Raw genomic sequence first — 12,741 nt, forward strand, 5'->3', positions numbered from 1 at the left:
TAACATTTAAAAAACTTAATTTAGCCTCCCAGTGAATCCAAGCACAACTAATGAAAAGCATGTAAAATCGGCAAAAACGAATAGAATTAAAAACTAGCAAAGCGTAACATTAGAGTTGAGTTTCCACTCCACAAACAAGCAAAAATGAATAAATTAAATAAATCCAATATTACATAAATAAAGAAATACAACTGCCTTTTATTTTACTTTATGCATGCATGCAATTGTTTAGGGTGTGTTAAAAATGAATATGCCCAGGCGTCCAAAGCAGGCTTTTCGAAAATGTGAAGAATCTTTACAGGGAAAGAGATGATCCGAGTGCCCCCGGAGAAGGAAGGAATTTCTGAGCGGAAAAATGTGTGTTGCCACAGAGTTGGCCTTGACCTTGCTGGTCATCTAGCTGCTGTGTGCTGAATCTCTTTAACCGTTGATCTGAGATTGCACACACATACACACACAGGCACTAAGAGGTACACAGAATGGAGACGCACACCCACACAAGCACCAATAAACCACAGAGAGAGATATATGCTGTGGCACACATCAATATAACACACTTGACCTTGCGGCTCTGCGTTTAAACTGTGGGGAATGAAGGGAAGAGGAGCTGCTCATTTCGAGACGAGGAAAAGGAATGCTGCGGTGCTCGTCCTCACCTCGGAACGATGTGTCAGATGGGAGGTGGGTGGGAGTCTGAGCCGAGCAGGGGGGGGGTTTAAGAGCAGATTAGGAAGAAAGAGAGTCAATAGAGGGAGAGCTGTGAGGAAGGAGTTAGGAGTTTAAATGGAAGAATATGTGATGACAAGATGGAGGAGAAGGCAGAAATAGAGAATCAGACAGATGAAGATGAGGAAGACGTGCCTATGAGAGGGTGGGGGGGGGGAGAAAAAAGGGTAAGGCGCAAGAGGGAAGCTGGGTCATTAACAGCCTGCAAGTCAGGGTGCCGAGTGAAGCTGCCTGCTGCTTATCACTGCTTATTTACTGTCAGTCCCACCGAGACCCCCAGCAATAAAAAGATTTCTCTCCCTCTCACAGTCTCCCTCTATCTTCCCCACCATCCCCACCATCCCCACCATCACCCCCACTTCTCATCATCAGCCACTGTCTCTCTGCATTTCATTATACTCTCTCTCTCTCTCTCTCTCTCTCTCTCTCTCTCTCTCTCTCTCTCTCTCTCTCTCTCTCTCTCTGTGTCTCACTCTTCCCCTCTGATCTCCCCACACATGTCCAAAGATGCAGGGCTAGGGAAATGCAAACACACGCACACACACACACACACACACACACACACACACACACACACACACGGACACACACACATGGAAACGTACAGCCTAGACGCTGCATCTTCCTCGCCTCGTCCTCGCTCTGGTTTGTGTCTGGAGGCCATGTCAGACCGTGTGTGTTGTTTGTTTTGTGCCTCTGACTCAGGTCTGCCTTATTCCAATTCGCACACACACATTTCAAAATACATACAGACAAACACATCCATAAAGATACACAAGTACAGAAAATCCGCCACATAGCAACACACACTTTGACTAATCTTCCATGCATTTTAAATTGACGTCTTCCATGTAGTTGCTCTTTTTCTATGTTGTTTTCTTTCTAGTGTATATTTTCCCCCCTTGTGCCCGGTCAGCTCTGTTATTTACATATTGCTGATAATGATTGTACATATTGCCGCTAATAGATTTTTGATACAGCATGTGAGCAAGGCCACACTGTAAGTAGCAGGTAATTAAAGAATTTGCATAACACTCTCCAATCCTTAAACAGGGCTCTGCAGCAGTGCCCCCTAATGGCCAGAGGCTCGAATTTATGAGAACTCATGGTGGCTGATGGTTGAGGGAAATCAATTGACTAATCAGAAGCCAATCAGCGGCTACAATGATGGTGATAAAGGGAAAAGACGCACAAAGTCTGATAGACGCTGATATTCAAAGAGCAAATCAGACATGTGTTGATTAAATAATAAAGGCTCATTGTGTTTTGATTGCGAGAAGAAACTTTAAAAGCCAAGTATGACAAAGCCCCGATTTCACAACACCTCATTACACATGTGTACCGAATTTAACAGCATGAATGTAACAAAGTCGGATCAGTAGACTCAACACAAGGCATGTCACAACATCATTAACGGTTAGTATCCCGATTCAGGAGGTTCCCTTTTGAGGTTGTTTTTTTCTTTCGGGGATGCTGCGAGCTGTGTAAGCCTACTATTTGTGCGCCTTTCATTCCTCTTACCTGAGGGAGAAGCTCGCTCGCGCATGTGTCAGTTTGCCGTTATTATTATTTCCATATGCTCTCACTTAAAACGGCTGGCTAATCCTCGGTCACACGCCAGCAGCGCGCCCAGGATTATCTGTGTTTGTTTTCTCACGCGGAGGAGAGATTGCGTTAATCTCCTCAGAGGGGAAAAAAAGCAGAGGGAAAAAGGAAAAGAGAGACCAATGTCTTGCTCGTAAATTGAAAAAAAACAAGGAAGACATGGGACATCTGAGAGTGAAATAAGACAAGTGACAGAGGGAAGGGCGGCAGAGGAAGAACAAAGTCAAAAGGGAGATTTAAAGCGTCTTTGTTCCGTCAACTCTGCCGTGGTGCTTGTTGGCAGAGATGTCCAAAGCTGCGTCTGTCATCAGACAAATGTGATGTATGATCTTGATTTAGAATGCAAAAAATCTAGAAAGAACTCAAGCTGTCAAGGACGGCAGGGTGCTGAGCACACACACAAATCTGTGGCACACACACACCTCTTCTCATTTTACATAATTTATTAAAAGTCAGGCAGAAGCGCCACCTCTGAGATTTGAAGCCTCCCCCTGCAGTATTTTACGTTTACTGTAACGCATGCATACATTCACACGCACACACACTTTTTCAATAGAGCGTGCATGCCTATGGGTCGTCTTCCCTGAGAAGAAAGAGATGTATTATGTATCTCCAGTCTACCATGCAGGTTAGCTAATTAATTTCTGCTAACTGAAGAGAATTTAATGGAGAAATTTGAATTTCAAAAAGGACTCTAGGAGCATTGCAGGACAGGAGAAGGTTATACTTGGAGAGCGTGTGGGTGGCAACCTTAACAAAAGATAAGAGGGTTTGTTACTCCTCTATGTGCAAGGCTTGCTTGATCAGGGATAATACCAATTGACAAAAAAAAATGCCCATCACAATAGCACAAAATCAAGTCTGTTAAACACCAGTTAAAAACAGCAAGGTGTTGAATATATAATGATATGCAGGTAATGTTCAGATAAGGAGGCTGTATCTAGTGGTGTTTTGGCCTTTGACACATACAGCATATTTAGCATTTAAACATAGGTAAAAGACAAGTGAGGAGACGTCACTATAAGAGTTTGTTAACTCTTTGTAACATTGCAGAGTTATTACACCATCTCTCCTGGTCCTGTTTTACAGAGATGTCAGCACTTTGGACACTGTTTGGAGTATTAATGATTGAGAACTGAAGCTGCAGAATAGCAGTAGACTACAGCAGTAGAATTACTGCCTCTACGTCAAGTGAACTAGTTTTGACCGGGGGTGGGGTTGTGTCAGGACTGAGGTCACTGTCCAGCTATCAATTTAAGCTGGTGACAAAGACCCTGCTAAAACGTGAGCCATCACTGGATTGTATAGAATATGTTGGAATAAGTACAAGATTTACCTCTGAATTGTATTAGGGTAGAAGTACTAAGTAGCATAACATGTAAATACTCAAGTAAAGTACAAGTATCTTAACATTTTACTTAAGTACAGTACTTGAGTAACTTAGTTACTTCCCAGCTATGGTATTATTAACATTATATAAATATGTCCTTCTAAATACAGCAACACTTACACATCCCTAGTATCCACTGTTGCATTTCTTGACAGCCAGATGTATGATCTTGGCTCTACAATGGCTATAAATGGATGGAACTCATCAGTAAGACAGCGGGAGAGAGAAACGATATGTCGGTGATCAGAGGGTAATGAGGGGGATGGTGCATGTCAGGATTCAAACACATTTGTGCAAAGGTCCTGTTCGAGCTAAAACTAGGTGTTAAGTTGCTCTTTAAGGTGCTCGTGTGCAAGTTCCAGCAGAGCACTGTGGGTGAAAACATTGGTGAGGAACGTTCACATCTGTTCACAGACGTGTAGCAGACAGGAAAAAACATAAAAACAACAGTGGAGTCGCTGTGTGATAAGTGCTTCCTGTACGAGCCAATGAGCGGGTTTGTCAGAACTGGTCCCAACCGCACACACACAAGGGGGAAAAAGATGGGTGGGGGTTCGGTGATGGAGTATGTGAGGTGGCGAAGGAGGGGGGGACGGCTGTGATGGAGTGCTGGATGAGGGGAGGGAGGGGGGTGATGAGTGTGTGCTCACAGTGTAAGTGACACCTCTCTTCCTCAGACAGATTGTCTCTCTCTCCCAGTAATGGGGTCTCCGTTAGAGATCCCTTCCGCTCCGTCTCAACCTAAACCCCTCGTGAACACACACGCTCTCTCATCCCCCAGGACAATTCCTCTTGTTTATTTATCTTTGCTGCAGAGATATGGTCCAAATTGCCCACATTTCGATGTCATTTAACTCGCCCTTTTTCTCTGTGTAATCTTTAATCAATCTCCACCACTTTCTGAAACCGCTGATTTTCTGTAACGGTGTTTACGGCTCGGAATAAGAAAAGAAATGGAAAAATGAAGATCAGAAAGGAAGTAGAGCGCTCGGGTGAAAGGATTTCAATATTCCCACTGCTGTTGGAATCCTCAGAATGATTATTCCATTTTTGAATCGGACAGAGAATATTCAGCATAGGCAGGGAGCCTATTTATCCTCTGTCCAACATGGTGCTGTGTGCCAATCACACTGAGAGGATTCATATGCACACTTACTTAAGGACACACACACACACTGAGGGAGGATTTCAGGACACCCGGGCTTAAAACAACCACTAGTACTTGCACACAAGCCCACACACCGACACTTCAAACAGGTATTTCTGACCCAGACCGAAGCATGTTGCAAAATATAATCAACAGCAGATGTATTTCAGGGTGTGTGAGACAGCATGTGATTACCCGAGTGTACTTCTGCCTTAGTATCATCTCAGCAAACCTGATCAGAGGCAATCTATTCGCTTCAGAGGCGTCCCGCTGGTGGGAATGCGGGGGGGCAATCACACGGACACCTCAGACAAATAGGGTTCATAACTTCTCTGTAACTAACAATCTCTGGGGCCTGAGCCTTAATCCCAAATGAAATCTCTTATACCTGTGAAGATGCTCGGATACAATGGAATTTTTAACGCTTCCCAGGTACATGTCCCTATTGTTATCGTTGAGTTGCCATGGAGATTGAGACGATGTTTTAAACAAGGGCGTTCTTTATGCAGTGAATGGTTCTGTTTTCAATTTCTATGTAGGAAAGGATATTGCTTATGGCAACTATGTATCGACATTGCCTGAATCCATTCTGTATGTTCACAAAAGCAAGTTTTAATCCCACATGAGGTCTGAAAGAACTCCTACCAACATGTTTGTAACATAGAACAAACTACTCACTACCTGCCAGGTATCCACCAACGCAATTTCAAGAGTGTTGCCAAAACCACACAATGCTCAATGTAAATATCCCTAACACCCCATGCTTCCATCCATCTGTGCTGATTGTAGATAGCACTAATCTCACACTGCTCCTCGGAATACAGCCTCTTCATTCAACACCCTGACAATGAAGCCCAAAGCTATATATCATGTAGTCTTAGCATTTCAAGAAGATCCCGACATGAACAGCAATATCAAACCCATATCCAAACATATTTTTACTTTATTGTCGTGGCTCTCAAGAAGCCTCTCAACTCTTTGAGCATCGGGAATCTCATTTGCAATGCTGTAACATCAACGCCTCATGAATGTCTCTCCTACTTCACATAGACCAAACTTCTAAGCATCCACCCACATCAGCCTTCAAAGTAACACTTAAAAATTCAAAACGCTGCACCATGCAAGGTAGCCATGGTATTATTTACTCCAAATCATTTTTGGATGTTACCATTTTCTAGCCTCCGTAGCTGTTATCTGTTGGGATAATTCATTATTTTCCATCTCTCTGCTTCTGAAGTCTTCTGTAGAACATTTTGTGTGAAACTTTGAACCAAAAACGGGTCATTTGCATTATTTGCCACCAAAAAGTGTCAACAATTTCCTATTTCACAATGCCCTTCTAAACCTTAGACAAGTCGATGCTTCCATATTAAAATGTTTTAACCCATCTAACTAACTCTTCTCCATTTTTCTCCCCAGCCTGTTGACTATGAGAGCCGGAGCTCCTACTCCTTCTCTGTGGAGGTTCTCAACCCCATAGTGGATCCTCGATTCTTGCGTCGAGGCCCCTTCAAGGACCGGGCCTCCATCAGAGTAGCAGTGCTGGATGCAGACGAGCCTCCGAGGTTCTCCAGAGCCAGATACCATATGGATGTTTCTGAAAACTGCCCGCCAGCCTGCACTGTGGGCCGGGTCAGCGCTGTAGATCCGGATACTGGTCTTACCAATAATATCAGGTACAGAGCCATCTGTCCTCATATATTATATAAAACTTCAGAACAACTTTTGTTTATTCTTGTTTTTAATATGTTTGTTAGCTTTCCTGCTATGGGTTAGCTAGCCAACTAGCTTAGCTATTTTTGTAAATGTTAAAACAACTTGAGAATGAATGAGCTTTAGAGGTGCTGGTTTATTTTGTTACCTTTATTTGTTGCCTTTTTTGTCACTGTGCTTTTTCCTTTTTTCCCCTGAGAGTTAGATGAGGTACACTCAATGAAGCTATAGCCAATAGCTGGTCAGCTTAGCTCTGCACAAAGATTGTAAACTGACGGAAATAGCCAGCCCGTCTGTCCATTTCCCTCAGTTTACAATCTTTGTGCAAAGCTAAGCTAACCAGCTATTGGCTGTAGCTTCATTGAGCGCATCTCATCTAACTCTCAGGGGAAAAAAGGAAAAAGCACAGATCCCAAAGCACTCCTTTGAGTATGCAAATATTCAATTCCATTTTTATCCACAACAAAGCTGCTGATTGAAAAACCAAAGACAAGTTGGTGCTAAGAGTTTCATTTTTTCCCGTTTATTTCATGTTTTTGAGGAGAGGATTTGTTTGAAGCGAGGGATTTAGAGTTGTTTGATTGAATTCAAACTTTGCTTTTCAACTAAAAGAAACAGAACACAACAGTAACAGCTCACCAAATGAATATAACCAAATGCTCACTCACTGTTCCCTTGATCTGACAGTAGCCATATACGTTTTTGAGGTCCTATCCTCTCTCTTCTGTTTGCAGTAGGTTTAGTCTGGGAGGGTGAGTGATTTGCCTGTAAAGCTGTGTCCCAATTAACACGGGCAAAAGTACTGAGAGTTAGCGTGTGGGGAGGAATGATAGTTAGTATAGTCATAGAGATATTTAGATCATTGGTGGCACTTCAAAAGAGGTCCTATCAGATGCGATAATCTCCCTATGTTAATTCTTTGGCCATTTGAAAGCAGACTTCCTTATCGCTCCCTCACACACTTGCCCTGTGTGCTTCTTTCCCTCTGCACCCCACTGCCATCTCGGCTTTCTTCTTTCCGTCACTTCTTCTTTCTATACCCCTTCCTCATTTCACTTTTTCTCAACGCAACTATCTCTCTCCTCCCACCCTACTTTCTCTTCTTCAGGTTCTCTATTGATCCTCAGTCAGACCCAGAGGCTCTGTTTCGTATCACCCCAGACACCGGCCTCATCACCACCGCCATGGAGCTGGACCGCGAACGCGACCATTGGCACAACATTACTGTCATCGCTACACAAAGAGGTCAGAGGTCTCTCTCACTTGACGCTAAGATACTGTATCCTAGAGCTTGTCAATTGGATTGTTACTGTTATTTGGAGCTAAAACTCTTCAATGAAACCTACATTTTTATACCACTGACACCTGCACTCACTGATGAGCATAAGGGTTTAAGAGATTTGAGGAAGTGTGAATGGCACGGAATCTGAAAAGCACAGCATCTACTGTGAGATGAAGTCCACTAAGCAGCTTAGCACTGGAATCATCAAGCCATGAGGGGAATGCTGTTTGGCGCCACAAGTAGTTTGTTACAGCTTGCCTGAGGATCAATTGATCTATACTGTGTGATATCAAATGCTGCGATAGACCTCTTCTCATAAGGATTCAACTGGAAACAAAGAATTAAAGCGAAGAATCGGTCGCAACCAGTGCTTTACAGAGAACAGTAAACACCTTTCAGATAAAAGGCAAGGCCTTTCTACAAACCCTGAGGCCCTCCAAAGGTTATGTTTCAATCACTAAAGACACAACAAATGAACAAAGGGGGACAGATTAAATGACATTCACATGGTCTATTTAGTAGATACTCTCGAACTTTCAATCATGATCACGGTTAAGTTGTTTTGTCAACTGCTGTTTCCAAAATCAAAACTTTGAAACAAAGTTATTCTGTGTGTTAATAAACCAACACGTTTTGGTATTGGTCCTGTTAAGTACATCAATTCAAAATGGTAAAAACCCTAGAAGCCATTTGAAGACCCCCTGGGGACATTTAGTTGTTGCCTTGACAGTAGGGAAAAGGAAGAGTGACTGACAGCATGAGAAACAAAACATGTGTTTTTGTTTAAACAAGATGGATGGCAATTTTGTATATATTTGTTGTTGTCGACAAATGCAAAGAAGAGCTAAACTAACCTCTGAATGCTTTTCGATTTCCATAATGTGGCACTCATTCCAAGCCCATTGTTTCCCTAAAAGGTCATGAATATATAGTTTCCTTCTTTTAAATGGCTGAATAATCTTATTTAACAGCTGGGAGTTATATAGCTTCTGGTAAACCTCACTCGAACAAGAGAAATAGTGCATTTGTTTGGAAGTGTTTTCAGCCACGGAATAACTCCAGTGAGTATTAATAGAATATTTTTCCACACGTTACAAACCCTATGAAAACACCAATGTTACCAATAACACCAGATGTTTTACAGGAAAACATATTACGTTGAAACTAATTGTATTTTAACGCCGGATGACTGTGTGATTGGCCTCTCCGTTCAAGTGTTCTCTGCAGGGCGGGATGTTCCCCAACAATGATTGGACAGAACCATTGGCAGATCGCCTTGTTAACATTATAAGGTTCCTTCATAACACTGGGTTTAAATGCGTGATACTTTAATACACCTTAATATCAGCCATTGTGTTGTTGGTCCACTCTCTGTTTTGTTATTCGAGCAATATGAGTCTTGCTCCTCTGTTCTGCTCTGTTCTCTTAAGGTATTTGTATCTGATGAACCTGGGCAGTAGAAAATGAACCAAATAGATTTGATTTCTTTAAAAAAAAGGAAATCGACGGCCGTGGTGATTGGCAAGTAATGGAATCCTGGTATGCCTGAACGCCCAGTAACACCGGTAACACCGCTAACTAGCTGCAAACCTAATAGTGGACTGACTCAAAATAGACTTCAAGATCAATGTTCAATCAATGTCAATGTATGGACATGAAACACATCAACTAATCAAAAAGGATGGCCATTTTAGAAAACAATGAATCTCTATGGTACAAAAAAGACAGTATATTAGACTTTGAATACACTGAGAATACTTGTTATGATGATCAATTGGATTTTGGTGTTTTGATTGGATTTGTTGACACCATCAAAATGTAGCACATCAGAAGATCAACTGGGATTATCATTGGTTGGCAATGCTACTTGTTCAGGTTCTGTCAACTCCTATTTGTGTCAGATTTTGTACCAATAACCAAATCTGAGGTTTTTGTGCAGAAGCCGATGGTGTTGGATGATTAGAAAACACTCAGATGCTTATAAGAAAGCACTACAAATGACTGCCTTCTTCTGATAAGGGTGCCAGATCACAAAATGCTGATACATGCGGGTCACTTTTGAAGGCATCATCAAACAACCACATTTCTTTTTGTTGTCAGGATGTCTTTTAATTAACACGAGTCTCCTGGCACATTCTAAAAGTCATTCTTGGCAGGTCCCAATCCATTATTAGGGATCCCTGTCTCAGCCCTTTGAAAACTCAATCAAAGTAGTTGGTGTAAAAGTGTGAATATTGATGGAGAATGCTGACCGATGGCTGCTGTGTTCAAGGAGAGGAAGTTGTTTTCCTGCCAAGTCTTGCTCTGGACAGACTTAATCTTTACTTAAATCTACTCAGGGCTCCTTGTGGCGGCGGTGTCGGTAGGACTGGGATGGCAGCACAGCTAGTACCTGTCTGGAATAATGAGCTCGATCTAATAAACAGACAGTTGACATAAACCGCAGTAGGAGTCCTGCCATGGCCACGGGCATGCCAGAGCACCCAGAAGCATTACAGCGAGAGCTCATTTTCAGCTTTTCAGGGGCTGGAAGCAGTCGCTGTCATCTGTGACACAGTGTTACTGCTCTAGGTTTGAGAACATGGTGTGGGAGTGTTTGTGTGTGTGTCTTAATTTAAAGTGTGGCCCAGTGTGTCTCAGGCTCGGCTGCTTAAATAAATGACTGGATGTGGGTGCTTGTGAGCCAGGATCCTGCCTGAGCCCTACACAAGAGCAGCCTAAAATGTAATGGTGAATGTTCAGCTCAGAGTGCGTTTCAAGCGTGGCTGTGAGAACTTCATGTTCAAGTGTGTATAGATATCCAAGTGAATTGGGTATGGGACACCCTCTGCCAATCCGTTTAAACTTCGCTCTTGTGTGACTGCATGCAGATTGACTGCTTTCTACACCCCTCCTCGGCTTCCTCTCTCTTTTTTCTTCGAAACACACACTTGACACTGTGAGATGCTTTGGCTAAGAATGGAACAGTTTGATGTGGAAAAATGTGACTGCTATGGGAGCAGCAGTGGTACTCCAGCTGGGAGCCTGTGAGCTGTCACACAATCCAAATTAAACTAAATGCTCTGCTGCTGTGTATTTCGCCAATTTTGTTCTCGCTAATGTGATACGAGTGCTGTTGAAGTTTCCGGACAAAGACCGGAAAGCTTGATCCCACCTGAGGTCAATTGAATGGATTTAATGGAGTGCATACAGTGCATGGCACCTCTGTGGTAAAACACTACTGATTGTTGCATTTCGGAATTGTATTCATACATTTATTTCCAAACACAGTTTTCTGCTGGCATCTTCGAGGGCTGTATTGTAAACTGCCTGTTTCTGATTGGCTCTTTCAGACAATCCCAGCCAGGTGTCAAGAGTTCTGGTTGCAATAGAGACACTGGACCTGAATGACAACGCACCTGAACTTGACCGGCAATACTCAACAGCCATGTGCGACTCGTCCACCATCGGGCAGGTCAGTATGTGTTTAATGTCAATGTGTTTGCCTGCATGTTACAATACAAAGATGTTAAGCCACTACGTCTATAAAATAACTCCTGGAACAAGCTTTGGTGTGTCTGAAAATGGGACAATCCCAGTGGAAATTGGTGTGGTATATTGTCCTTTTTCTTCTGCAGGAACTTGACAAAATATAATTGGATGTATAGTCGTTGTAACAGGTTCTGTTTTGGCTTTTCCAACCACCCTGGGAATAATTCCCAGAGACTATATTTTTACACTCCTGTGGTTATACTAAATGCAGGTTCCAGTTTCTCTTAAGTGGCTGGCAGTGCAGAACATTGTGATTTGTCAAGAAGGTATAAAAGAAGCTAGTGTCAAAACCTTACAAGGTATTTTAAAAAGTTCAAGGTTATGGGAAGTCCCAGGTTGTCAAGTTCTTGTATTGTGAATCAATGAATCTACCACAGTGTCTTTCATAATATATAAAAACATTTTCAAGTCCTGCACATCTGGGTTTGATATCTTTGTTTTTCTGTTAGAGTCAAACGCTGGGGATGCTGGTTCGCATCTTTCATTCAGGCTGAAATATCTGCACAACTACTGGATGGGTTGTCACAAAATGGTGTACAAACATTCATAGTCCCCTTAGGATGAACCTTTTGTGATCCCTTAACTTTAATTTAGCGCCATCATTGGATACTTACTCAAATGTACGCTCTAATACATGTAAACAGGTGAAAATCGCTATAGTTTGTCTTTACTGCTAAAATGTTACGCAAAAAATCCGAGTCCACATGTAAACTCAATCTTTTTAAACATTTAGTTTTTCCTTTGTTTTCAAACGTAATAAAAACACAACGAAATGATGATATTAGGGATGCACCCATATAAAAAATGTCTGCCAGTGCTGATGTTTGGAGTAACAATTTTACCGATGCCGATGCGGCCAGCCTATCCCTTTAAGAGAGAGAGGGGGGGATACGTGTGGCGCGTGCATGTATAGAGCAGACAAGAGAGAAGATGAGCGAGCGTAGAACATTTCTGGAAGTAGCAGCAGTATTACAGAGTCAGAAATATAAACAACGGCCTCCCAAGAACATTGAATGTTGGATTTCATTATCAATCATGCAGACACCCGCTACACGGGAAGTCCTGCAGCATGCACCCCCCCGCTACACGGAAGTCCTGCAGCATGCACCCCCCCGCCCCACGGAAGTCCTGCAGCATGCACCCCCCCCTGCAGCAGCTCCTCACAGAGGAGAGGAGAAGAGAGGACACCCCCTCCCTCTGAATGACTTTAAAGTTAAAGCAGACCCACAGTCATAGTTCTAATCCTTCAAAATGAGGTCCGGACTTCAGATATTGTCCTTCCGATTTAAAAAATACGACGCTACCACGACTTTGTGGCAACTCACAATGAACATAACCACGTACAGT

At 42.7% G+C, this 12,741-nt stretch overlaps 1 protein-coding gene across 1 annotated transcript; it reads left to right on the forward strand.

Annotated features, from left to right (window-relative positions):
* Positions 1-5,264: 5,264 nt before the first annotated feature.
* Positions 5,265-11,888, forward strand: LOC104950850 (cadherin-24-like). Its single transcript, XM_010777429.1, has 5 exons — positions 5,265-5,300; positions 6,288-6,544; positions 7,690-7,826; positions 11,196-11,317; positions 11,844-11,888. Exons 1-5 carry the CDS (start codon positions 5,265-5,267, stop codon positions 11,886-11,888), a joined length of 597 nt encoding a protein of 198 aa, XP_010775731.1.
* Positions 11,889-12,741: the final 853 nt, after the last annotated feature.

Source organism: Notothenia coriiceps, unplaced genomic scaffold (assembly GCF_000735185.1).
Source record: "Notothenia coriiceps isolate Sejong01 unplaced genomic scaffold, NC01 NC01_scaffold00000339, whole genome shotgun sequence".
In the NCBI taxonomy this organism is placed as follows: Eukaryota; Metazoa; Chordata; class Actinopteri; order Perciformes; family Nototheniidae; genus Notothenia; species Notothenia coriiceps.

Excerpts from the sequence above, each read along its gene's own strand:
- LOC104950850 (XM_010777429.1), top strand. The coding sequence starts at position 5,265 with ATGCTCGGATACAATGGAATTTTTAACGCTTCCCAG. Across the intron at positions 5,301-6,287 it reads GAATTTTTAACGCTTCCCAG|CCTGTTGACTATGAGAGCCG; the intron begins GTACATGTCCCT and ends TTTTCTCCCCAG. Across the intron at positions 7,827-11,195 it reads TGTCATCGCTACACAAAGAG|ACAATCCCAGCCAGGTGTCA; the intron begins GTCAGAGGTCTC and ends TGGCTCTTTCAG.